Source organism: Caretta caretta, chromosome 1, assembly GCF_965140235.1.
Source record: "Caretta caretta isolate rCarCar2 chromosome 1, rCarCar1.hap1, whole genome shotgun sequence".
NCBI lineage: Eukaryota > Metazoa > Chordata > Testudines > Cheloniidae > Caretta > Caretta caretta.
This window is the reverse complement of record NC_134206.1, coordinates 333,897,238-333,924,238: the sequence shown is the minus strand read 5'-3', so window position 1 is coordinate 333,924,238 and position 27,001 is coordinate 333,897,238. Positions and strand designations below refer to the sequence as shown.

At 44.3% G+C, this 27,001-nt stretch overlaps 1 protein-coding gene across 3 annotated transcripts in view; it reads left to right on the top strand.

Moving 5' to 3' along the window:
• The window catches only part of CACNA2D1 (calcium voltage-gated channel auxiliary subunit alpha2delta 1), a 690,472-nt gene that overhangs the window by 498,233 nt on the left and 165,238 nt on the right, over positions 1-27,001 (top strand). For all 3 annotated transcript variants that reach the window (XM_048836497.2, XM_048836498.2, XM_048836499.2), the window contains exons 8-10: positions 6,569-6,638; positions 7,793-7,843; positions 11,772-11,871. In XM_048836497.2, the coding sequence (XP_048692454.1) occupies positions 6,569-6,638; positions 7,793-7,843; positions 11,772-11,871 (221 nt within the window). The remainder of the gene's footprint in view (positions 1-6,568; positions 6,639-7,792; positions 7,844-11,771; positions 11,872-27,001) is intronic.

The window sequence follows — 27,001 nt, the reverse complement described above, 5'->3', positions numbered from 1 at the left end:
GCATATTTTCCTCGATGATGTTAGTCCCAAAGTGAACATTTCCTTAAGAGAATGTAAAATTTCCGTTAAAGTAATAGCTGTCTGATCCATGTTCAATAAAACATCGATTGATGCCAACATTCTCACTAATTATTAACCCTTCTAAAATTTTCCATTTTGGGGAAAAGACGATTTAAAGAATAAATTAAAGATAATTTGGGCAACGATTATTAAGAAGCTTGTGGCAAAATAGACTTGGTGCCATCAAGGATCTAATAAATACATTAAAATACAGTATAGCTTAGAAAACAACAAAACAACATAAACAAATCTTGCTTGAAATCTATCCAAACCTTTATCTCCATAATGCAAAGATTAGACAAAGAAGGGATATCAAATTAATATGATATGAAGTCTAACCATATGCCAGAGAAGAACAGCATCAAACAAGAGCATAACTAAAATATACTGTATGCAACAAAGAACCCTGCAGTGCTGACATAGTTCAAGGGTAACAGTATACTACAATGAAACATAAAGGTGTGGGTCTCTGATGCACTCTACAAGTCAGGTTCTAGCGTATCTGATTAAAATGGGAATTTAAAGCAATAGATTTTAGAAATGAAACTAAATGAAATCTTGAATGTTAATAGGGCTTTTAGAAGAATTATCTAATACCTTGTCAAATAATGTACTTTTATATTCAACAGACTTGGAGCCATATAGGGTACATCTAGATTGTCGGGCTCAACGGGTAGTGATCAATGGCTCCATGTCTAGTTGGCAGCCGGTGTCAAGTGGAGTGCCCCAGGGGTCGGTCCTGGGGCCGGTTTTGTTCAATATCTTCATAAATGATCTGGAGGATGGTGTGGATTGCACTCTCAGCAAATTTGCGGATGATACTAAACTAGGAGGAGTGGTAGATACACTGGAGGGCAGGGATAGGATACAGAGGGACCTAGACAAATTGGAGGATTGGGCCAAAAGAAATCTGATGAGGTTCAACAAGGACAAGTGCAGGGTCCTGCACTTAGGACGGAAGAACCCAATGCACAGCTACAGACTAGGGACCGAATGGCTAGGCAGTAGTTCTGCGGAAAAGGACCTAGGGGTTACAGTGGACGAGAAGCTGTATATGAGTCAGCAGTGTGCCCTTGTTGCCAAGAAGGCCAATGGCATTTTGGGATGTATAAGTAGGGGCATAGCGAGCAGATCGAGGGTCGTGATCATTCCCCTCTATTCGACATTGGTGAGGCCTCATCTGGAGTACTGTGTCCAATTTTGGGCCCCACACTACAAGAAGGATGTGGATAAATTGGAGAGAGTCCAGCGAAGGGCAACAAACATGATTAGGGGTCTGGAACACATGACTTATGAGGAGAGGCTGAGGGAACTGGGATTGTTTAGTCTGCAGAAGAGAAGAATGAGGGGGGATTTGATAGCTGCTTTCAACTACCTGAGAGGTGGTTCCAGAGAGGATGGTTCTAGACTATTCTCAGTGGTAGAAGAGGACAGGACAAGGAGTAATGGTCTCAAGTTGCAGTGGGGGAGGTTTAGGTTGGATATTAGGCAAAACTTTTTCACTAGGAGGGTGGTGAAACACTGGGATGCATTACCTAGGGAGGTGGTAGAATCTCCTTCCTTAGAAGTTTTTAAGGTCAGGCTTGACAAAGCCCTGGCTGGGATGATTTAATTGGGGATTGGTCCTGCTTTGAGCAGGGGGTTGGACTAGATGACCTCCTGAGGTCCCTTCCAACCCTGATATTCTATGATTCTATGATTCTATGATCTACACTGCAGTAAAAAACCCACACCACTGAGTCTCTGAGCCCTGGTCAGTTGACTCAGGCTTGCCACACTTGGGCTGTGGGGCTAAAAACTACAGTGTAGACATCCGGACTCATGCTTGAACCCAAAGGTATACACACTACATTTTTTAGCCCTGCAGCCTGAGCCCCACAAGCCTCGGTCAGCTGACCCAGGCAGGCCGTGGCCATTCCACAGGTCTTTCATTGCAGTGTAGACTTGGCTAGCCAAAATGCAGTTCTTCTTATTAACAATAGTGGGTGTTCTGCATGCAGATCCAAGTCAGCATGCAGCCCTTAGAGAAGAACACCCCTTCTAATGAAGTTTCTATATAATATTAATCTATAATTACTTATCTTGTCATAGACAGCATTTACATGCTTTAAATATTGATAAAATATAGATCGAGCTCAATCAAATTCAGATCAATGCAGGTGAAATGCCATCAACAAATTTCACTGTCTATTCCTCTGGAGCATCCAGAATATTTGGTTTAAAAAGGAAATATTTGTCACTTAAATTATATGATCATTTTCATGAAATGAAACATTTAGCTATATCTGGGCGAGATCCTCGGGTAGTTTAAATCAGCATAGTGTTATGGGCTTCAGTAGAGTTATGCCAGTTTGCACCAGCTGAATCTGTAAAAACAGGGATCATACCCTATGACTGGAGAATTGCTAATATAGTACCTATTTTTAAGAAAGGGGGAAAATGTGATCCGGGAAATTACAGGACCATTGGTTTGTCTTCAACTGTATTCAAAGTCTTGGAACAAATTCTGAAAGAGAAAGTAGTTAAAGACATAGAGATAAACAGCACCTCAAAAAAAAAATCAACATGGTTTTACAAAAAGTAGATTGTGCTAGACCAACCTGATCTCTTTCTTTGAGAAGATAGCTGATTTTTTAGACAAAGGAAATGCAGTAGATCTAATACACTTGGATTTCAGTAAGGCATTTGATACAGTTCCACATGGGAATTTTTTGTTAAATTGGAGAAGATGGGGATTAATACGAGAATTGAAGGTAGATAAGCAGCTGGTTAAAGGGGAGACTACACTGGGTCATACTGAAAGGTAAACTGTCAGGGTGGAGGAAGGTTACTAGTGGAGTTCCGCAGGAATCTGTCCTGGGACCAATCTTATTTAACATTTTTATTCATGACCTTGGTACAAAAAGTGGGAGTGTGCTAATAAAATTTGCGGTTGACACAAAGTTGGGAGGCCTTGCCAGTACAGAGGAAGACTGGAATATCATACTAGAAGATCTGGAGGACCTTGAAAACTGAGTAATAAAAATGGGATGACATTTAATATTGCAGAGTGCAAGGTCATGCACTTAGAGACTAACAACAATTTTTTTTGCTGTAAACTGGGGCCATATCAGTTGGAAGTGACAGAGAAGAAGAAAGACCTGGGTGTACCGGTTGATCACAGGATGACTATGAGTCACCAGTGTGATGCTGCTGTGAAAAAGGCTAACGCAATCTAGGAAGCATCAAGCAAGGTATTTCCAGTCAAGATAGGGAAATGTTATTGCCATTATACAAGGCAAGACTTCTTTCAGAATATTGTGTACAATTATTGTCTTCCATGTTTAAGAAAGATTAATTCAAACTGGAACAGGTGCAGAGAAGGGCTACTGGGATGATCAGATGAAAGGAAAACGTACCTTATGAGAGGAGACTCAAGGAGCTTGGCTTTTTTAACCTAACAAAACAAAGGCTGAGGGGAGATACGATTGCTCTTAATAAATACATCAGAGGGATAAATACCAGGGAGGGAGAGGAGTTATTTAAGTTTAGCATCAATGTTGACACAAGAACAAATGGATATAAACTGGCCATCAACAAGTTTAGGCTTGAAATTAGACAAAGATTTCTAACTATCAGAGGAGTGAAATTCTGGAAGAGCCTCCCAAGGGGAGCAGTGGGGGCAAAAAACCTAACTAGCTTAAAAACTGAGCTTGATAAGTTTATGGTGGGGATGGTATAATGAGACTGCCTACAATGGCATGGCGTCCATCTGTGATTGCTAGTAGCAAAAATCCTTAATGGCTGCTATGGGATATGAGATGGGGAGGGCTATGTGTTACTACAGAGAAATCTTTCCCAGGTATCTGGCTGCTGGGTCTTGCCAACATGCTCAGGGCTCTGCTGATCACTATGTTTGGGGTCAGGAAGGAATTTTCCACAGGTCAGGTTGGCAGAGACCCTGGAGGCATGGGTAACTTGAAGGTTTAAACTAGAGTAAATGATGGATTATTTGTAACTTGAAGTCATGATTTGAGGACTTCAGTAACTCAGCCAAAGCTTATGAGTCTGTTACAGAACGGGGTGGGTGAGGTTCTGTGGCCTGCAATGTGCAGGAAATCAGACTAGATTATTGTTATGGTTCCTTCTGGCCTTAAAGTCTATGAGTCGATGAGCTAGGATCTGATCTATTAATCTATACCCCTTCAAAAGATTGATTCCATCTTAAATAAAAGCCCAAATCTCTACATTCATAGTACAAAAGACTGAGGTTAGAAACACTCCCATGTAGGACAATCTTTCATCTTCTATCTGAATTACCATTAATCATAATATAAGATTGAAGATAGCAATTAAGGAGTCAGACCTATTTTTTTATCTGAAATAAAACTGACCACTCAAGAAAATCCAAGCATTTTTACAATTCAATTATCACAACAAATGGCTCAGGATTATTATAATTTTAATGATGTAACCAAAATATTTTAAAAGATGCTTTGGGTTGATATTAATGGACCTCACTGAACTGTCTGCTCCCAGTCTTTCGCAAGGAGACATTGATTGGGTGGGAGGGCTTGGTGAGGGATAATTTTGTATTCTGTGGTCAAGGTCTGTAATTGTGGGCATCAGTACAGTTTGATTTTGTTTGTATTTTGAATTACATTTTGTATGTGTGCCTAGACTACCCAATTTAAATAAACCTAAATGAATAAATTAAATACAAATCTCTCAACTCCCAGAGGGAGTATTTCAAGCAAGAATCTTCAGATCAATTTTAATAAATGAATTAGTCCGTGTGGATCACAAAAATAAAACTAGATATAATCAACCCTAAGCAAACACAAATTCTTGTTCCATCCAGGGCATCAAAATTAATGAATTGCTGTTGTCCTGTGTGTTAAGTCTTTGCATATCTCAGTAAATGCTGCTAAACTTGCTCAGAAATTTGAAATCCAGTCATTCTTAAAAATGATATTCTCTCAGACCTGGAAATTTCACGTAGAGAATATGAAGTGCTTTGCAGCTCTTGTGGTACAGAAGACTGTGCTATGTGTTTTCTCCATGAATCAAAGTGGTATATATTTTTGTTTTTATGTTTTGTGGGTTGCACCTTGTGCAAGTGTTTGTATTTGAATAGTCAAATGCCAATGCAGACAATGGTCATTAACAATATAGAATCATTATACTCCTTTATGAATTGAATGCACAGTAACTCGTATCCGGGTTCTCTATATACATTGGTATATAACTGCTTTATATTTACCTTTTGTGTAGAGATGAGCCCAACCTACAAAACTCAATTGGATATGAATTTACCTAAAGTTCAAAAAATGTTTAAAACTGAATTCTTGGATCAGATTCACCTAATCTTGTATGTGTGTTCATAGTTTTAAAGTTCTTTATAATTATTTATTCAACACCAACAATGCAATTGGTGCTGCGCAAACAACAATATGTGTTCCGTGCCCCAAGGAGGTTACATTTCAGTTCAGACAAAAATAATATGTGGCCTATGTTAGAAACGATAGTGGTCATTTTAGAAAGACTTAGTGGAAGTCAATATGACTAGAGAGATGTGAAAGAAGATAGAGATTTGAAATGCTGGAAAGGGAGATTGTCACAAGCATAAAATATAATGTCATCAGGAGGGACAGAACTCCTTTGTCCATCACATGAAGATCATCATCCCCAGCTTGACTCAGAGATTGGTCCTATAATTGGTATTCAATAATAAATAGTGATAACGTTGATGGTACATTTGGTCATGGGTTGTTGGTAACTAGTTATTCTGAATTTACACTGGTGTACCCAACATCAGCATTTGTCCCAAGTATCTTTATTGCTTTGCTTAAGCATTTGAAGGCTCTCTAGATTCCAAAAGTGCAGAAAGAGTAATTATTAACATCTCTATCCTCTGGACATAGCTTGCTTTGATCTTTTTGTGTAGAGGACAATGGAGCTGATGTGTATTACAAAGATTAAGAATCTTCCTGATTTCTTCAGATTTCCCTCTTCTGGAGTTTTACAGACATAGATACTTTAGTTGCATGTCATTTTCAGGATACTTTTATGCCATATCTGTTTCCTAATTAAGGATTTCAGCCAAAGCCCATTTAAATCAGTGGAAAGACTCCTGTAAACTTCAATGAGCTTTGCATCAGGCTTGCATTTCCATAGACCAGAATATTTTTAAAAGTTCGTTTTATAAAGTATCTGTTTGTCCTAAAAGGTTATCTCCCATCCCAAAAATACTTTGGGTGAAATCTTGGGACCATTGAAGTCAATGGCAATACTTCCCTTTGAAATGTTTTAATAAAAACAATATTTTTAGTAAAGTGTAAGAAGATAAAGAACATCCTAACATCCTACCACATGTTATTATTTATATAGTGCTAATAGTGTGAAATATTGATATACCGCATATTAAAGGATTTTTAATGTTCTCTAAAAGTCTTTAGCATTATGTTATTTTCTTCAAATAATGTGCAATATACTGAAATGAATACAATATATCTTCTTTCATTTTTAGCCTCCCCATGGGTAGATAAAAGCCGAACTCCAAACAAGATAGATCTATATGATGTTCGCAGAAGACCATGGTAAGCTTTCTTTGGAGGACTGAAGCACATGAAATTGTCAACATAGTACATATTCTGATAAAAGACAAAATAAATAGTAAATATGGGCTAAATACTACACTAAACCCTCTTCTGATAATTTTTGAGGACTTAAAGTTCAAATTTTAAAATATTTTCACTTTGTAAACTCAGTTCAGCTTTTTTGGTAGGTGACATATATGCTATACCATATTGCTATACAGAAGGAATTTTCATGATAAAGACAAATACCCAGGTGGCATGACGATAAGACCATTAAACACTTGGATTGAAGGCAGCAAACCAAACCAAATTAGGATGATCAAAATGAACCATTTCCAGAATGATTTACAAACATGGTCCTAGAGGTTAGGCTAGTACTACAGTCACCAGAGCAGTGGACATTCTCTGAAAATGCTCTTTTTCAGTACTGACTTTTAGCATTTTTTCCATCAGAATACCATTCCATTTTTTCCTCGCTGTATTTTCTCATTTGTATTTTGCTCATTTTTATTTGTAATGGTTAAGTATACAGTCAAACCTGCCTAACTGATCACCTCTGAAGAGAGACCATCTGTCACAAGCAACTACTTGCAGAGGCCACAGAACATTTTCCCCCTATAATTTAACTGGGAAGAAACTGCTATCTTGTCTCCCAGCTCTGAAGGCAGTGCCCCTGCCAGCAGCAATTCAAAAGTAAAGGTGGCAATGCCATTCCTTTGAAGAGAGACGGCATATTACAAGCAACCACATTTACTAATTCCCATGAGTGGTCGCTCTTGCCACATTTTACTGTACTCTCATTAGAAAAACATCTTTCCCTGAGTTGGGCAGCTGTAATAATTCACCTGCTAACTTGTCATCAAGATATATTTAGCTCTCAAATCCTATTCACCCCTCTCTGTTGTCAACGTACAAGAACAGTGAATTCCTATGTACTACCTCCAGGTCTCACTGTTGTTACTTGAACCTTGGTTTACCTAGAAGGAGGAGCAATGAGAAAAAGTGACAGTGCATGAATTTCCTACTGAAATGCAACTGGGGAGTTCCTTTGGTTCAGCTAGACTTGATTTTAGAGATCAGAGGGTCTTTGCATCAAATGTAGAGTGGTGTTTTCAAGTTTTTATCTTTCATATCTTTTCATTTGTTTATTTCAGGTACATCCAAGGAGCTGCATCTCCAAAAGACATGCTTATTTTAGTTGATGCGTAAGTGTTTAAAGACTGGATATTAATACTGGAGAGATGAAAAGCTATTTGGCACCTTTTGAACAAACTATTGCAAGTTGAAGAAGAGATGAGGTTAAAAATAAGACATTTGAATTGTTGAAAAAAACGGCCTTGATATTAGGATGTCTTTATGTCAGTGGTTCCCAAACTTGTTCCGCCGCTTGTGCAGGGAAAGCCCCTGGCAGGCCAGGCTGGTTTGTTTAACTGCCACAACCACAGGTTCAGCCTGTTGTGGCTCCCAGTGGCCGCGGTTCGCTGCTCCAGGCCAGTGGGAGCTGCTGGAAGCGGCGCGGGCCAAGGGACGTACTGACCGCCGCTTCCAGCAGCTCCCATTGGCCTGGAGCAGCGAACCGCGGCCACTGGGAGCCACAATCAGCCAAACCTGCGGACACGGCAGGTAAACAAAGTGGCCTGGCCTGGCAGGGGCTTTCCCTGCACAAGCTGGGGAACAAGTTTGGGAACCACCGCTTTATGTCCATCTGATGTTGGACATAAACATCTCAATTACTGAAATAACCAATAGAAAATATCTCAGGTGAATGCCAGAGCTTGTTGTGAAACACAAAAGAAAGTACTAGAAGCAAAGAGCTGGATTTGTCTGAGAATTAATTTGCATGGTTTGGTGACCAAAAGGATGAGAATTCATGTATGCTTAATGTATTGTATTCTAGCTCTCCACAGTTTATCTTAAGCTGTTCAAAAGCCTAAAGTCCAACCCCTTCAGAGCTCTCAAAGCATTAATCCCCAAACAGTAAAAATAAATACGTAAATGTGAGAATACTCTGATTTTTTTAAAAAACGACAGTTTTGAATGTAAAGCCAAAATTAAATACGGGGGAATGAACGTAGAGGGTAAAATGGCATATTTTAGGGACTTTAGCTGCATTGATTTGCTCCATTATTCAAATGGGGTTGTTCTACATTACAATAACATTAATGAAGATAATGTTATAAAATTCTATGACAAATTTACAGTGCCATTTCCCATTGTATAAATAAATCTGCCTCTGGTTTGGTATTTATATTCAGAGATTCATTCCATGCTGTGTGAAGACTAAGGGAAGAAATTCATAAAAACATTTCTCTGTACCCCTAGAATCATAGAATCATAGAATATCAGGGTTGGAAGAGACCTCAGGAGGTCATCTAGTCCAACACCCTACTCAAAGCATGACCAATCCCCAACTAAATCATCCCAGCCAGGGCTTTGTCAAGCCTGACCTTAAAAACTTCTAAGGAAGGAGATTCCACCTCCCTAGGTAACGCATTCCAGTGTTTCACCACCCTCCTAGTGAAAAAGTTTTGCCTAATATCCAACCTAAGCCTCCTCCACTGCAACTTGAGACCATTACTCCTCGTTCTGTCATCTGCTGCCACTGAGAACAGTCTAGATCCATCCTCTTTGGAACCCCCTTTCAGGTAGTTGGAGGCTGCTCTCAAATCCCCCCTCATTCTTCACTTCTCCAGACTAAACAAGCCCAGTTCCCTCAGCCTCTCCTCCTAAGTCATTTATTCCAGTCCTCTAATCATTTTTGTTGCCCTCCGCTGGACGCTTTCCAATTTTTCCACATCTTTCTTGTAGTGTGGGGCCCAAAACTGGACACAGTACTCCAGATGAGGCCTCACCAATGTTGAATAGAGGGGAACAATCATGTCCCTCAATCTGCTGGTAATGCCCTTACTTATACATCCCAAAATGCCATTGGTCTTCTTCGCAACAAGGGCACACTGTTGACTCATATGCAGCTTTTTGTCCACTGTAACCCCTAGGTCCTTTTCTGCAGAACTGCTGCCTAGCCATTCGGTCCCTAGTCTGTAGCGGTGCATGGGATTCTTCCGTCCGAAGTGCAGGACTCTGCACTTGTCCGTGTTGAACCTCATCCGATTTCTTTTGGCTCAATCCTCTAATTTGTCTAGGTCCCTCTGTATCCTATCCCTACCCTCCAGCATCTGCAAACTTGCTGAGGTGCAATCCACACCATCCTCCAGATCATTTATGAAGATATTGAACAAAATCGGCCCCAGGACCGACCCCTGGGGCACTCCACTTGATACCGGCTGCCAACTAGACATGGAGCCATTGATCACTCCCCATTGAGCCCGACAATCTAGCCAGCTTTCTATCCATCTTATAGTCCATTCATCCAGCCCATATTTCTTTAACTTGCTGGCAAGAATACTGTTGGAAGCCGTGTCAAAAGCTTTGCTAAAATCAAGGAACAACATGTCCACTGCTTTCCCCTCATCCACAGAGCCAGTTATCTCGTCATAGAAGGCAATTAGATTAGTCAGGCATGACTTGCCCTTGGTGAATCCATGCTGACTGTTCCTGATCACTTTCCTCTTCTCTAAGTGCTTCAGAATTGATTTCCTTGAGGACCTGCTCCATGATTTTTCCAGGGACTGAGATGAGGCTGACTGGCCTATAGTTCCCAGGATCTTCCTTCTTCTCTTTTTTAAAGGTGGGCACTACATTAGCCTTTTTCCAGTCGTCCGGGACCTCCCCCGATTGCCATGAGTTTTCAAAGATAATGGCCAATACCTCTGCAATCACATCAGCCAACTCCTTTAGCACTCTCGGATGTAGCGCATCCGGCCCCATGGACTTGTGCTCGTCCAGCTTTTCTAAATGGTCCCAAACCACTTCATTCTCCACAGAGGGCTGGTCACCTCCTCCCCATGCTGTGCTGCCCAGTGCAGCAGTCTGGGAGCTGACCTTGTTCGTGAAGACAGAGGCAAAAAAGCATTGAGTACATTAGCTTTTTCCACATCCTCTGTCACTAGGTTGCCTCCCTCATTCAGTAAGGGGCCCACACTTTCCTTGACTTTCTTCTTGTTGCTAATATACCTGAAGAAACCCTTCTTGTTACTCTTAACATCTCTTGCTAGCTGCAACTCCAGGTGTGATTTGGCCTTCCTGATTTCACTCCTGCATGCCCGAGCAATATTTTTATACTCTTCCCTGGTCATTTGTCCAGGCTTCTACTTCTTGTAAGCTTCTTTTTTGTGTTTAAGATCAGCAAGGATTTCACTGTTAAGCCAAGTTGGTCGCCTGCCATATTTACTATTCTTTCTACAGATCAGGATGGTTTGTGCCTGTAACCTCAATAAGGATTCTTTAAAATACAGCCAGCTCTCCTGGACTCCTTTCCCCCTCATGTTATTCTCCCAGGGGATCCTTCCCATCAGTTCCCTGAGGTTGTCGAAGTCTGCTTTTCTGAAGTCCAGTGTCCATATTCTGCTGCTCTCCTTTCTTCCCCTTGTCAAGATTTCCTTTGTTAAGCCAATGTCAAGAGTCTGGGGGAATCATCAGGCTTGAAGTGTCTCCAGATTGCTTTATACTGAAAAAAAATCTATTCATTGGTTCTTTGCCTCACTGGGAGAGATTGCATTTGATGTTTTTAAATGCAGTCAAATACTGCTGTATTGCAGAGGTGTGTTTTATCAGCATTTGCAATTCCACCCCTTCCTCCCTCCCAAGGTTTGAGCTTTGCCCTGAAACAAACATGCCGCAATTTAGATCCCTGAAAATATAACGCCTTGACTGAATAGAAGAGAGTAGAAGAATTTTTAGGGAACACACAATTTGTATGTGATAAATTCTCATGGCAATCATGAATTGAAAATGAGGAAAAGATGTGTCACTGTGGGTCATGGGTCAGGTGACAAAACTATTCTTCTGAACCACAAAGTTATGGCTTGGAGACTAACTCTGGAACTTTTTATTTTCTGTAACAAGTATTGCCATTGCAGAGCAACTCTTAAAGGTGAGACTTGGGGCTGAGTAAGCACTTCTGGAGCAATCTTGAGTATGAAAATATGGGAGCCAGTTTATAAAATCTAGTTCCACTGTATGTTTTCAACTGAACTCCTTCAATCCATTTTTTAAATTTTCTCTGTTATGCAGGAGTGGGAGCGTTAGTGGACTGACACTGAAGTTGATCCGAACCTCCGTCATTGAGATGCTAGAAACCTTGTCAGATGATGATTTTGTGAATGTAGTTTCAGTGAGTATCAATTCTTTCAGTAACTGGTAGTGGCAGCAGTGATACAAGGAGGCTCTTTTCTGGGCCAGAGTTGAGTACTTGGTTGTGTCTTAAACTGGACACACAGTGCTTCCAAGCTGAAATATGTGATGCAAACATTTTATTAAATATAATGAAAGGCACTGAAACTTTGAGACATGTGGATTTGAAATTAGAAGTGATTGGCTGGTCCACGACTCTTCAAGGCAAAGTTTGCTTTTTACCATGATTCAAGAAAGCTTAATTTTAAGAAAATTTTGGTTTATTAGAGCAAAATTCTCTTTTTTAATCCACATTGTTGCTCTCTATTGAACATTATTCATTTGTTCTGCATGTGCAATTTCTACTGAGATCATCATATGCTTCCCAGCCTCAGTAGTGGAAAATATGAGAGCTGCTTATTTGAGATAGAATAATAAGATGAGGGTAAGGAGTTGATTCTCCACTGACTTTCAACTTGTTTACTCATTTATACCTGTGTATAACAGACCAAATTCTCAGCTGGTGTAATTTAGTGCAATTCATGGTACATCATGACAAATGGTTAAGAGTGTATTGTTTAATATAGAAATTAATGGTCTGGGTGAACGGTCAGAGCTTAAATGGCTGAAAGAATCATAATATGGATCAATGACTATCAAGCCTCAAATGCCTGGTGGAGGACCCTCTTTGGACAATGGCAAGAACCACATAGCCGAGTTAGCAGGCTCTGCAGGGCAGACACAGACATGGCCATCGAGCCTCGGCTCTCTGTTGGATAAAGGTTGTGACATTCCAGAGTGTGCATCCTGCTACTATGCGCCACAGGTTAAACATTAAACTATTTTGCGTTGACAGTCTACTGGTATCAGTAGTTTTCACCACCCCAGTATCTCACCATCATCATTCACCAAACTTCACCAAAAGACTCATGGAATGAGTTTCCTACACAGTGCTGACAGGACTGAAAAGCTGGAAGCCGATATGCAACGATCTCCATATGAATGGCCTAGGTGGGGTGGTTGCATGAAATCCCAGACTGGGGGAGTCAGGAGTAACGGAGGAGCTGAGGGAGAGGGAAGTAATTTCTGGGAATAAACCTGGGAGTGAACCTGGAGCGTTGTTGGGGGTTGGTGGGAGAAGTATAGAACAAGGTTTTTCTGGGAGGTGGGAGGGATTGTTGAGGAGTTGGGGAGTCTCCCCCATGCAGATTCTGGCTGACCCTTAGTCTCTCATTCAGGCACATGTGCCTCTGTCCCCATGTGACTCTGCATCCCCATTCAGCCACCCCTCCACTGTCCCCATGTAGCCCTGCATCCCTTGTTCCCTATTCCCATGTGGCCCTGCACCCCCATTCCACCCCACCCTAGTCTGTCCCCTCCCACTAGCCCTTCTGAATCCTAGTCTGTAACCCCCCATTAGCTCCATGTCCCCTGCTTTGACTGTTCCCTCTTCCCCATATCCCATGCATCCTAACCTGGCTCCACGGGCAGGGCACTGTGAGTACCACAGCTGGCTGCTGACTTCTATTACCAGTTAACTGGCTGCTCTCTGTTCTGGCACCACTGGGTGGGAGAAAGGTGTAACTGCAGCTCTTCTCTGGCAGAATGTATTTTCCAGAGAGAAAAAATCTGAAGGGGACATGAATTCTGCACGTGCACAGTGGCGCAGAATTCCCCCAGGAATACTTAAGGGAAAATATTCTTCTGATTAAATAACTGGACATGCCGTTGACATATGGCTGACACTAGGATTAGCTCCTGCAGCACCAAGGAAAGCTGATTGCCTATCTCCCATAGCTTGGCAAGGACTCCAGAATTTCTTCAACCACTTTTACACCTTGGTAGTCTTAGCAGCCAGAAAGATGATGCACGGCTTCTGTCAAGGTTCCTCCCCCACTCTGAACTCTAGGGTACAGATGTGGGGACCTGCATGAAAAACCTCCTAAGCTTATCTTTACCAGCTTAGGTCAAAACTTCCCCAAGGTACAAAATATTCCACCCTTTGTCCTTGGATTGGCCGCTACCACCACCAAACAAATACTGGTTACTGGGGAAGAGCTGTTTGGAAACATCTTTCCCCCCAAAATACTTCCCAAAACCTTGCACCCCACTTCCTGGACAAGGTTTGGTAAAAAGCCTCACCAGTTTGCCTAGGTGACTACAGACCCAGACCCTTGGATCTTAAGAACAATGAACAATCCTCCCAACACTTGCACCCCCACTTTCCTGGGAAATGTTAGATAAAAAGCCTCACCAATTTGCATAGGTGACCACAGACCCAAACCCTTGGATCTGAGAACAATGAAAAAACATTCAGTTTTCTTACAAGAAGACTTTTAATAGAAATAGAAGTAAATAGAAGAAAAGAAATCACCTCTGTAAAATCAGGATGGTAGATACCTTACAGGGTAATTAGATTCAAAACATAGAGAACCCCTCTAGGCAAAACCTTAAGTTACAAAAAAGATAGACAGAAATAGTTATTCTATTCAGCACAATTCTTTTCTCAGCCATTTAAAGAAATCATAATCTAACACATACCTAGCTAGATTACTTACTAAAAGTTCTAAGACTCCATTCCTGGTCTATCCCCAGCAGAAGCCGCATATAGACAGACGGAGACCCTTTGTTTCTCTCCCTCCTCCCAGCTTTTGAAAGTATCTTGTCTCCTCATTGGTCATTTTGGTCAGGTGCCAGCGAGGTTACCTTTAGCTTCTTAACCCTTTACAGGTGAGAGGAGCTTTCCCCTGGCCAGGAGGGATTTCAAAGGGGTTTACCCTTCCCTTTATCTTTATGACAGGTGTTGTGTCTGATAACCACACGAAGACAACGTAATGCTTCCTTTGCTCAGGCTGTATGAATCCTCCCTCCACTGACCTTGCAATGGACCTGGTTTACTTTATGTCTTATTTGCTCAAGGGTCCTCTTCACTATACTAAAGAACCCCCCCCCCATCCCACACACACACACTCTCTAATGAGAAGATGTATAACTCAGCTCTTTGCCTCAATTAAGTGAGAGCGTGGAGAACTTAATCCAAAAGTAAAGACGACAGATGATGTCTGTCGTAACTGCCCTAACAGAAGTGTCAGAGCATAGGATTCTTGCTTGACTCTACATCCCCCTAAGACAGCCTCTACTTATGCTCCACTGGCAAATGATCTAAGCAGTGGAAGCATCTGATACCAAAGCTGAAAGAGCTATCCTGGCCTGGTAGCTGTCCATATAGATCTGCAATTCCAGAAGAACAAACCTTCCTTCCTTAAAAAGTTATTCTTCTTTGGCACTTTACCAGACAGGAAGGAACAACCTGGTTAGAAGCTGTCATAAATATAAAGGGAAGGGTAAACCCCTTTGAAATCCCTCCTGGCCAGGGGAAAGCTCCTCTCACCTGTAAAGGGTTAAGAAGCTAAAGGTAACCTCGCTGGCACCTGACCAAAATGACCAATGAGGAGACAAGATACTTTCAAAAGCTGGGAGGAGGGAGAGGGACAAAGGGTCTGTCTGTGTGCTGCTCTTGCCAGAGACAGAACAGGAATGGAGTCTTAGAACTTTTAGTAAGTAATCTAGCTAGGTATGTGTTAGATTATGATTTCTTTAAATGGCTGAGAAAAGAATTGTGCTGAATAGAATAACTATTTCTGTCTGTGTATCTTTTTTGTAACTTAAGGTTTTGCCTAGAGGGGTTCTCTATGTTTTTGAATCTAATTACCCTGTAAGATATCTACCATCCTGATTTTACAGGGGGATTTCTTTATTTCTATTTACTGCTGTTTTTATTAAAAGTCTTCTTGTAAAACACTGAATGCTTTTTCATTGTTCTCAGATCCAAGGGTTTGGGTCTGTGGTCACCTATGCAAATTGGTGAGGCTTTTTATCCAACATTTCCCAGGAAAGGGGGGGTGCAAGTGTTGGGAGGATTGTTCATTGTTCTTAAGATCCAAGGGTCTGGGTCTGTAGTCACCTAGGCAAATTGGTGAGGCTTTTTACCAAACCTTGTCCAGGAAGTGGGGTGCAAGGTTTTGGGGAAGTATTTTGGGGGGAAAGACGCGTCCAAACAGCTCTTCCCCAGTAACCAGTATTAGTTCGGTGGTGGTAGCGGCCATTCCAAGGATAACGGGTGTAATATTTTGTACCTTGGGGAAGTTTTGACCTAAGCTGGTAAAGATAAGCTTAGGGGGTTTTTTCATGCAGGTCCCCACATCTGTACCCTAGAGTTCAGAGTGGGGGAGGAACCTTGACATGGTGGCACAGTGGTGGGATTAACCTGAAATCATTTGAGATCCAGTTGAGATTTTTTTGAACTAGAAATACAGATTTTAAAAAGGAAATTTTTTTTTCCTTTGGAAAGAAAGTCCAGAAAGCAGCTTTGAAACTGAAAGCAGCTTGGTTTCTCTCTGCTTTGTGGCCAAGCAGAGACAAAAGGGGATTATCTTGTGAATTGCAGGTTTTTTTGCCTGGAGGCAGGGTACTTAACTCCTGCAGGGAAATTCACAGTCTTCCAACCCATTGTTTTTTTTTTTCTTTTCTTCCTAAAAGTAAATAGGGGGTGTGTGTTCTACCCATTTGCTTTTTCTTTGGGCTGGGTAAGCAGGTTTCCAAGCAGTTGGAGGTTTTTTGCTTTAATTTGGGCCCAGAGCAGAGACAAGGGAATTGTCTTTTTCTGTAGGCTGACAATCACTATCAGAGAATAGGTATTCTATTCCAGCACAGCAAAATTTTACAGCCAAGTTTTGTTTGTTTATTTCTAAACCTCGGGTGTAAAGTTAGTTAAAAACAGAGAGGTTAGAATGACCAAATCCTCAGCTCGACTACAGCTGGAATTAGCCAAATTTCAGGCTGAGGAAAGACAAAGGGAACATGAAAGACAGATAGAACTCATGCAGCTGAAGAAGGAACAAGAAATGGAGGCAAGGAAGCATGTGGAGGAGGAGAGGGAAAAAGAGAGGAAGCATGTGGAGGAGATGGAGAGGATAAAGGCCCAGCAGAATATACCAACAAACCCTAGCAATCCTTCTCCAGGTACCACTTCCCATCCCAGAAAGTTCCCCACCTACAAGGCAGGTGATGATACTGAGGCCTTCTTAGAAAACTTCGAAAGGGCCTGCCTTGGGTACAACATCTCTGCTGACCAATACATGGTAGAGCTGAGGCCGCAGCTCAGTGGACCCTTAGCTGAGGTGGCAGCTGAAATGCCTAAAGAACACATGAACAAGTATGAACTGTTTAAATCCAAGGCGAGAGTCAGAATGGGGATAACACCCGAGCAGTCTCGTCGGAGGTTCAGAGCCCTAAGGTGGAAACCAGACATGTCATTTACCCGACATGCCTACCACATTGTGAAACATTGGGATGCCTGGATATCAGGAGCAAGTGTTGAATCTCCAGTAAATTTGCCCTTCCTAATGCAAATGGAACAATTCTTAGAGGGTGTTCCTGAGGAAATAGAAAGATACATCCTAGATGGGAAACCCAAAACTGTAATTGAGGCAGGAGAGATTGGAGCCAGATGGGTGGAGGTGGCAGAGAAGAAGAAAACTGGTCGCAGTTGGAGCGGAGACCAGAAGGGACCACCCCAGACCACACCTTATTACCGGGGGCCGCCCAAAGCCCCACCTACCTCCCAAAGAACCCTCCAGACCCCTTATCGTCCCACCACCCCGTTCTCCAGCAACCCTCCTCGCCCCAGTGACCCGTCAGCTGGACGATGTTTTAAGTGTAACGAGCTGGGGCATGTAAAGGCCAACTGCCCCAAGAACCCCAACAGATTACAGTTCATTGCACCGGAATCACACCAGAGGTCCACAGGCCCAGATACCTCCCAGATACCCTTGGAGCGGAGGGAAACTGTGAGTGTGGGCGGGAAGAAGGTCACCGCGTGGAGGGACACCGGAGCACAAGTGTCAGCTATCCATGCTTCCTTAGTGGACCCCAATTTAATCAACCCAGAGATCCAAGTGACGATTCAACCCTTCAAGTCCAACTCTTTCAATTTGCCTACAGCCAAGTTGCCTGTCCAGTACAAGGGCTGGTCAGGAATGTGGACTTTTGCAGTCTATGATGATTATCCCATCCCCATGCTGTTGGGGGAAGACTTGGCCAATCATGTGAAGCAGGCCAAGAGGGTGGGAATGGTCACCCGCAGCCAGGCTAAACAAGCCGTGAGGCCTAGCTCTGTTCCGGAAACTTCTATCAGGACCCAGTCAGAGGTGATGGACCTGGACCCCAGGCCAATGTCTGCAACAGCAGTAGTGGATCCAGTCCCAGAGACCCAGACGGAACCAGTCCCAGAACCGGAACCAGCCGAACAACCAACACCAGACCCCGTGTCAGCACTGAATCCAGTACTTGCAACCTCAACACCAGAGGGCCCCACCGAACCTGAACTGGCAGCAGCCGATAACCCTACACAAGAGGCTCAGCCGGAGCCTGAATCCCAACATAGTGCACCAGCGGAGAGCGGTTCACAGTCAACAGAAACAGCTCCATCCCCTATATCGCTTCCAGAGGGACCAAGCCTAGGTCCACAATCCCATGAGGAACTGATGTCTCCAGCATCAAGGGAACAGTTCCAGACCGAACAGGAAGCAGATGAAAGCCTCCAGAGAGCTTGGACGGCGGCACGGAGCAACCCACCGCCTCTCAGCTCTTCTAATCGATCCAGGTTTGTTGTAGAAAGAGGACTTTTATACAAGGAAACTCTTTCTGGTGGACACCAGGAAGACTGGCATCCTCAGAGACAGTTGGTAGTTCCAACTAAATACCGGGCCAAGCTCTTGAGCTTAGCCCATGATCACCCTAGTGGCCATGCTGGGGTGAACAGGACCAAAGACCGTTTGGGGGGGTCATTCCACTGGGAGGGAATGGGCAAGGATGTTTCTACCTATGTCCAGTCTTGTGAGGTGTGCCAAAGAGTGGGAAAACCCCAAGACCAGGTCAAAGCCCCTCTCCAGCCACTCCCCATCATTGAAGTTCCATTTCAGCGAGTAGCTGTGGATATTCTGGGTCCTTTTCCGAAAAAGACACCCAGAGGAAGGCAGTACATACTGACTTTCATGGATTTTGCCACCCGATGGCCGGAAGCAGTAGCTCTAAGCAACACCAGGGCTAAAAGTGTGTGCCAGGCACTAGCAGACATTTTTGCCAGGGTAGGTTGGCCCTCCGACATCCTCACCGATGCAGGGACTAATTTCCTGGCAGGAACTATGAAAAACCTTTGGGAAGCTCATGGGGTAAATCACTTGGTTGCCACTCCTTACCATCATCAAACAAATGGCATGGTGGAGAAGTTTAATGGAACTTTGGGGGCCATGATACGTAAATTCGTAAATGAGCACTCCAATGATTGGGACCTAGTGTTGCAGCAGTTGCTCTTTGCCTACAGAGCTGTACCACATCCCAGTTTAGGGTTTTCCCCATTTGAACTTGTATATGGCCGTGAGGTTAAGGGGCCATTGCAGTTGGTGAAGCAGCAATGGGAGGGATTTACACCTTCTCCAGGAACTAACATTCTGGACTTTGTAACCAACCTACAGAACACCCTCCGAACCTCTTTAGCCCTTGCTAGAGAAAACTTACAGGATGCTCAAAAAGAACAAAAAGCCTGGTATGATAAACATGCCAGAGAGCGTTCCTTCAAAGTAGGAGACCAGGTCATGGTCTTAAGGGCGCTCCAGGCCCTTAAAATGGAAGCATCGTGGGAAGGGCCATTCACGGTCCAGGAGCGCCTGGGAGCTGTTAATTATCTCATAGCATTCCCCACCTCCAACCGAAAGCCTAAGGTGTACCATGTTAATTCTTTAAAGCCCTTTTATTCCAGAGAATTAAAGGTTTGTCAGTTTACAGCCCAGGGAGGAGACGACGCTGAGTGGCCTGAAGGTGTTTACTACGAAGGGAAATGTGCTGGTGGTGTGGAAGAGGTGAACCTCTCCATGACCCTTGGGCGTATGCAGCGACAGCAGATCCAGGAGCTGTGCACTAGCTACGCGCCAACGTTCTCAGCCACCCCAGGACTGACTGAACGGGCATACCACTCCATTGACACAGGTAATGCTCACCCAATTAGGGTCCAACCTTACCGGGTGTCTCCTCAAGCTAAAACTGCTATAGAACGGGAGATCCAGGATATGTTACAGATGGGTGTAATCCGCCCCTCTGAAAGTGCATGGGCATCTCCAGTGGTTCTAGTTCCCAAAGCAGATGGGGAAATACGTTTTTGCGTGGACTACCGTAAGCTAAATGCTGTAACTCGCCCAGACAACTATCCCATGCCACGCACAGATGAACTATTAGAGAAACTGGGACGGGCCCAGTTCATCTCTACCTTGGACTTAACCAAGGGGTACTGGCAGGTACCGCTAGATGAATCTGCCAAGGAAAGGTCAGCCTTCATCACACATCTCGGGCTGTATGAATTTAATGTACTCCCTTTCGGGCTGCGAAATGCACCCGCCACTTTCCAAAGACTTGTAGATGGTCTCCTAGCGGGATTAGGAGAATATGCAGTCGCCTACCTTGACGATGTGGCCATATTTTCGGATTCCTGGGCAGACCACCTGGAACATCTACAAAAAGTCCTTGAGCGCATAAGGGAGGCAGGACTAACTGTTAAGGCTAAGAAGTGTCAAATAGGCCTAAACAGAGTGACTTACCTTGGACACCAGGTGGGTCAAGGAACTATCAGCCCCCTACAGGCCAAAGTGGATGCTATCCAAAAGTGGCCTGTCCCAAAGTCAAAGAAACAGGTTCAATCCTTCTTAGGCTTGGCCGGTTATTACAGACGATTTGTACCGCACTACAGCCAAATCGCTGCCCCACTGACAGACCTAACCAAAAAGAAACAGCCAAATGCTGTTCAGTGGACCGGAAAGTGTCAGAAGGCCTTTAACAAGCTTAAAGCGACACTCATGTCTGACCCTGTACTAAGGGCCCCAGACTTTGACAAACCGTTCCTAGTAACCACAGATGCGTCCGAGCGTGGTGTGGGAGCAGTTTTAATGCAGAAAGGACCTGATCAAGAATTCCACCCTGTAGTGTTTCTCAGCAAAAAACTGTCTGAGAGGGAAAGCAACTGGTCAGTCACTGAAAAAGAATGTTATGCCATTGTCTACGCTCTGGAAAAGCTACGCCCATATGTTTGGGGACGGCGTTTCCACCTGCAAACCGACCATGCTGCACTAAAGTGGCTTCACACCGTCAAAGAAACTAACAAAAAACTTCTTCGGTGGAGTTTAGCTCTCCAAGATTTTGATTTCGACATCCAACACATCTCAGGAGCTTCTAACAAAGTGGCTGATGCACTCTCCCGTGAAAGTTTCCCAGAATCAACTGGTTAAAATCGTCCTTGAGATGTGGAAAATATTGTTAGTCTTTATGTACTTGGTAGTATATTTAGAGATGCATGTGTCTTATTAACTCTGTTTTCCTAGAGCTCCAGGAAGAAATCCCAGCCAGTGTTTCACCCTAGCTGAGATTTGGGGGGCGTGTCATAAAGATAAAGGGAAGGGTAAACCCCTTTGAAATCCCTCCTGGCCAGGGGAAAGCTCCTCTCACCTGTAAAGGGTTAAGAAGCTAAAGGTAACCTCGCTGGCACCTGACCAAAATGACCAATGAGGAGACAAGATACTTTCAAAAGCTGGGAGGAGGGAGAGGGACAAAGGGTCTGTCTGTGTGCTGCTCTTGCCAGAGACAGAACAGGAATGGAGTCTTAGAACTTTTAGTAAGTAATCTAGCTAGGTATGTGTTAGATTATGATTTCTTTAAATGGCTGAGAAAAGAATTGTGCTGAATAGAATAACTATTTCTGTCTGTGTATCTTTTTTGTAACTTAAGGTTTTGCCTAGAGGGGTTCTCTATGTTTTTGAATCTAATTACCCTGTAAGATATCTACCATCCTGATTTTACAGGGGGATTTCTTTATTTCTATTTACTGCTGTTTTTATTAAAAGTCTTCTTGTAAAACACTGAATGCTTTTTCATTGTTCTCAGATCCAAGGGTTTGGGTCTGTGGTCACCTATGCAAATTGGTGAGGCTTTTTATCCAACATTTCCCAGGAAAGGGGGGGTGCAAGTGTTGGGAGGATTGTTCATTGTTCTTAAGATCCAAGGGTCTGGGTCTGTAGTCACCTAGGCAAATTGGTGAGGCTTTTTACCAAACCTTGTCCAGGAAGTGGGGTGCAAGGTTTTGGGGAAGTATTTTGGGGGGAAAGACGCGTCCAAACAGCTCTTCCCCAGTAACCAGTATTAGTTCGGTGGTGGTAGCGGCCATTCCAAGGATAACGGGTGTAATATTTTGTACCTTGGGGAAGTTTTGACCTAAGCTGGTAAAGATAAGCTTAGGGGGTTTTTTCATGCAGGTCCCCACATCTGTACCCTAGAGTTCAGAGTGGGGGAGGAACCTTGACATGGTGGCACAGTGGTGGGATTAACCTGAAATCATTTGAGATCCAGTTGAGATTTTTTTGAACTAGAAATACAGATTTTAAAAAGGAAATTTTTTTTTCCTTTGGAAAGAAAGTCCAGAAAGCAGCTTTGAAACTGAAAGCAGCTTGGTTTCTCTCTGCTTTGTGGCCAAGCAGAGACAAAAGGGGATTATCTTGTGAATTGCAGGTTTTTTTGCCTGGAGGCAGGGTACTTAACTCCTGCAGGGAAATTCACAGTCTTCCAACCCATTGTTTTTTTTTTTTCTTTTCTTCCTAAAAGTAAATAGGGGGTGTGTGTTCTACCCATTTGCTTTTTCTTTGGGCTGGGTAAGCAGGTTTCCAAGCAGTTGGAGGTTTTTTGCTTTAATTTGGGCCCAGAGCAGAGACAAGGGAATTGTCTTTTTCTGTAGGCTGACAATCACTATCAGAGAATAGGTATTCTATTCCAGCACAGCAAAATTTTACAGCCAAGTTTTGTTTGTTTATTTCTAAACCTCGGGTGTAAAGTTAGTTAAAAACAGAGAGGTTAGAATGACCAAATCCTCAGCTCGACTACAGCTGGAATTAGCCAAATTTCAGGCTGAGGAAAGACAAAGGGAACATGAAAGACAGATAGAACTCATGCAGCTGAAGAAGGAACAAGAAATGGAGGCAAGGAAGCATGTGGAGGAGGAGAGGGAAAAAGAGAGGAAGCATGTGGAGGAGATGGAGAGGATAAAGGCCCAGCAGAATATACCAACAAACCCTAGCAATCCTTCTCCAGGTACCACTTCCCATCCCAGAAAGTTCCCCACCTACAAGGCAGGTGATGATACTGAGGCCTTCTTAGAAAACTTCGAAAGGGCCTGCCTTGGGTACAACATCTCTGCTGACCAATACATGGTAGAGCTGAGGCCGCAGCTCAGTGGACCCTTAGCTGAGGTGGCAGCTGAAATGCCTAAAGAACACATGAACAAGTATGAACTATTTAAATCCAAGGCGAGAGTCAGAATGGGGATAACACCCGAGCAGTCTCGTCGGAGGTTCAGAGCCCTAAGGTGGAAACCAGACATGTCATTTACCCGACATGCCTACCACATTGTGAAACATTGGGATGCCTGGATATCAGGAGCAAGTGTTGAATCTCCAGTAAATTTGCCCTTCCTAATGCAAATGGAACAATTCTTAGAGGGTGTTCCTGAGGAAATAGAAAGATACATCCTAGATGGGAAACCCAAAACTGTAATTGAGGCAGGAGAGATTGGAGCCAGATGGGTGGAGGTGGCAGAGAAGAAGAAAACTGGTCGCAGTTGGAGCGGAGACCAGAAGGGACCACCCCAGACCACACCTTATTACCGGGGGCCGCCCAAAGCCCCACCTACCTCCCAAAGAACCCTCCAGACCCCTTATCGTCCCACCACCCCGTTCTCCAGCAACCCTCCTCGCCCCAGTGACCCGTCAGCTGGACGATGTTTTAAGTGTAACGAGCTGGGGCATGTAAAGGCCAACTGCCCCAAGAACCCCAACAGATTACAGTTCATTGCACCGGAATCACACCAGAGGTCCACAGGCCCAGATACCTCCCAGATACCCTTGGAGCGGAGGGAAACTGTGAGTGTGGGCGGGAAGAAGGTCACCGCGTGGAGGGACACCGGAGCACAAGTGTCAGCTATCCATGCTTCCTTAGTGGACCCCAATTTAATCAACCCAGAGATCCAAGTGACGATTCAACCCTTCAAGTCCAACTCTTTCAATTTGCCTACAGCCAAGTTGCCTGTCCAGTACAAGGGCTGGTCAGGAATGTGGACTTTTGCAGTCTATGATGATTATCCCATCCCCATGCTGTTGGGGGAAGACTTGGCCAATCATGTGAAGCAGGCCAAGAGGGTGGGAATGGTCACCCGCAGCCAGGCTAAACAAGCCGTGAGGCCTAGCTCTGTTCCGGAAACTTCTATCAGGACCCAGTCAGAGGTGATGGACCTGGACCCCAGGCCAATGTCTGCAACAGCAGTAGTGGATCCAGTCCCAGAGACCCAGACGGAACCAGTCCCAGAACCGGAACCAGCCGAACAACCAACACCAGACCCCGTGTCAGCACTGAATCCAGTACTTGCAACCTCAACACCAGAGGGCCCCACCGAACCTGAACTGGCAGCAGCCGATAACCCTACACAAGAGGCTCAGCCGGAGCCTGAATCCCAACATAGTGCACCAGCGGAGAGCGGTTCACAGTCAACAGAAACAGCTCCATCCCCTATATCGCTTCCAGAGGGACCAAGCCTAGGTCCACAATCCCATGAGGAACTGATGTCTCCAGCATCAAGGGAACAGTTCCAGACCGAACAGGAAGCAGATGAAAGCCTCCAGAGAGCTTGGACGGCGGCACGGAGCAACCCACCGCCTCTCAGCTCTTCTAATCGATCCAGGTTTGTTGTAGAAAGAGGACTTTTATACAAGGAAACTCTTTCTGGTGGACACCAGGAAGACTGGCATCCTCAGAGACAGTTGGTAGTTCCAACTAAATACCGGGCCAAGCTCTTGAGCTTAGCCCATGATCACCCTAGTGGCCATGCTGGGGTGAACAGGACCAAAGACCGTTTGGGGGGGTCATTCCACTGGGAGGGAATGGGCAAGGATGTTTCTACCTATGTCCAGTCTTGTGAGGTGTGCCAAAGAGTGGGAAAACCCCAAGACCAGGTCAAAGCCCCTCTCCAGCCACTCCCCATCATTGAAGTTCCATTTCAGCGAGTAGCTGTGGATATTCTGGGTCCTTTTCCGAAAAAGACACCCAGAGGAAGGCAGTACATACTGACTTTCATGGATTTTGCCACCCGATGGCCGGAAGCAGTAGCTCTAAGCAACACCAGGGCTAAAAGTGTGTGCCAGGCACTAGCAGACATTTTTGCCAGGGTAGGTTGGCCCTCCGACATCCTCACCGATGCAGGGACTAATTTCCTGGCAGGAACTATGAAAAACCTTTGGGAAGCTCATGGGGTAAATCACTTGGTTGCCACTCCTTACCATCATCAAACAAATGGCATGGTGGAGAAGTTTAATGGAACTTTGGGGGCCATGATACGTAAATTCGTAAATGAGCACTCCAATGATTGGGACCTAGTGTTGCAGCAGTTGCTCTTTGCCTACAGAGCTGTACCACATCCCAGTTTAGGGTTTTCCCCATTTGAACTTGTATATGGCCGTGAGGTTAAGGGGCCATTGCAGTTGGTGAAGCAGCAATGGGAGGGATTTACACCTTCTCCAGGAACTAACATTCTGGACTTTGTAACCAACCTACAGAACACCCTCCGAACCTCTTTAGCCCTTGCTAGAGAAAACTTACAGGATGCTCAAAAAGAACAAAAAGCCTGGTATGATAAACATGCCAGAGAGCGTTCCTTCAAAGTAGGAGACCAGGTCATGGTCTTAAGGGCGCTCCAGGCCCTTAAAATGGAAGCATCGTGGGAAGGGCCATTCACGGTCCAGGAGCGCCTGGGAGCTGTTAATTATCTCATAGCATTCCCCACCTCCAACCGAAAGCCTAAGGTGTACCATGTTAATTCTTTAAAGCCCTTTTATTCCAGAGAATTAAAGGTTTGTCAGTTTACAGCCCAGGGAGGAGACGACGCTGAGTGGCCTGAAGGTGTTTACTACGAAGGGAAATGTGCTGGTGGTGTGGAAGAGGTGAACCTCTCCATGACCCTTGGGCGTATGCAGCGACAGCAGATCCAGGAGCTGTGCACTAGCTACGCGCCAACGTTCTCAGCCACCCCAGGACTGACTGAACGGGCATACCACTCCATTGACACAGGTAATGCTCACCCAATTAGGGTCCAACCTTACCGGGTGTCTCCTCAAGCTAAAACTGCTATAGAACGGGAGATCCAGGATATGTTACAGATGGGTGTAATCCGCCCCTCTGAAAGTGCATGGGCATCTCCAGTGGTTCTAGTTCCCAAAGCAGATGGGGAAATACGTTTTTGCGTGGACTACCGTAAGCTAAATGCTGTAACTCGCCCAGACAACTATCCCATGCCACGCACAGATGAACTATTAGAGAAACTGGGACGGGCCCAGTTCATCTCTACCTTGGACTTAACCAAGGGGTACTGGCAGGTACCGCTAGATGAATCTGCCAAGGAAAGGTCAGCCTTCATCACACATCTCGGGCTGTATGAATTTAATGTACTCCCTTTCGGGCTGCGAAATGCACCCGCCACTTTCCAAAGACTTGTAGATGGTCTCCTAGCGGGATTAGGAGAATATGCAGTCGCCTACCTTGACGATGTGGCCATATTTTCGGATTCCTGGGCAGACCACCTGGAACATCTACAAAAAGTCCTTGAGCGCATAAGGGAGGCAGGACTAACTGTTAAGGCTAAGAAGTGTCAAATAGGCCTAAACAGAGTGACTTACCTTGGACACCAGGTGGGTCAAGGAACTATCAGCCCCCTACAGGCCAAAGTGGATGCTATCCAAAAGTGGCCTGTCCCAAAGTCAAAGAAACAGGTTCAATCCTTCTTAGGCTTGGCCGGTTATTACAGACGATTTGTACCGCACTACAGCCAAATCGCTGCCCCACTGACAGACCTAACCAAAAAGAAACAGCCAAATGCTGTTCAGTGGACCGGAAAGTGTCAGAAGGCCTTTAACAAGCTTAAAGCGACACTCATGTCTGACCCTGTACTAAGGGCCCCAGACTTTGACAAACCGTTCCTAGTAACCACAGATGCG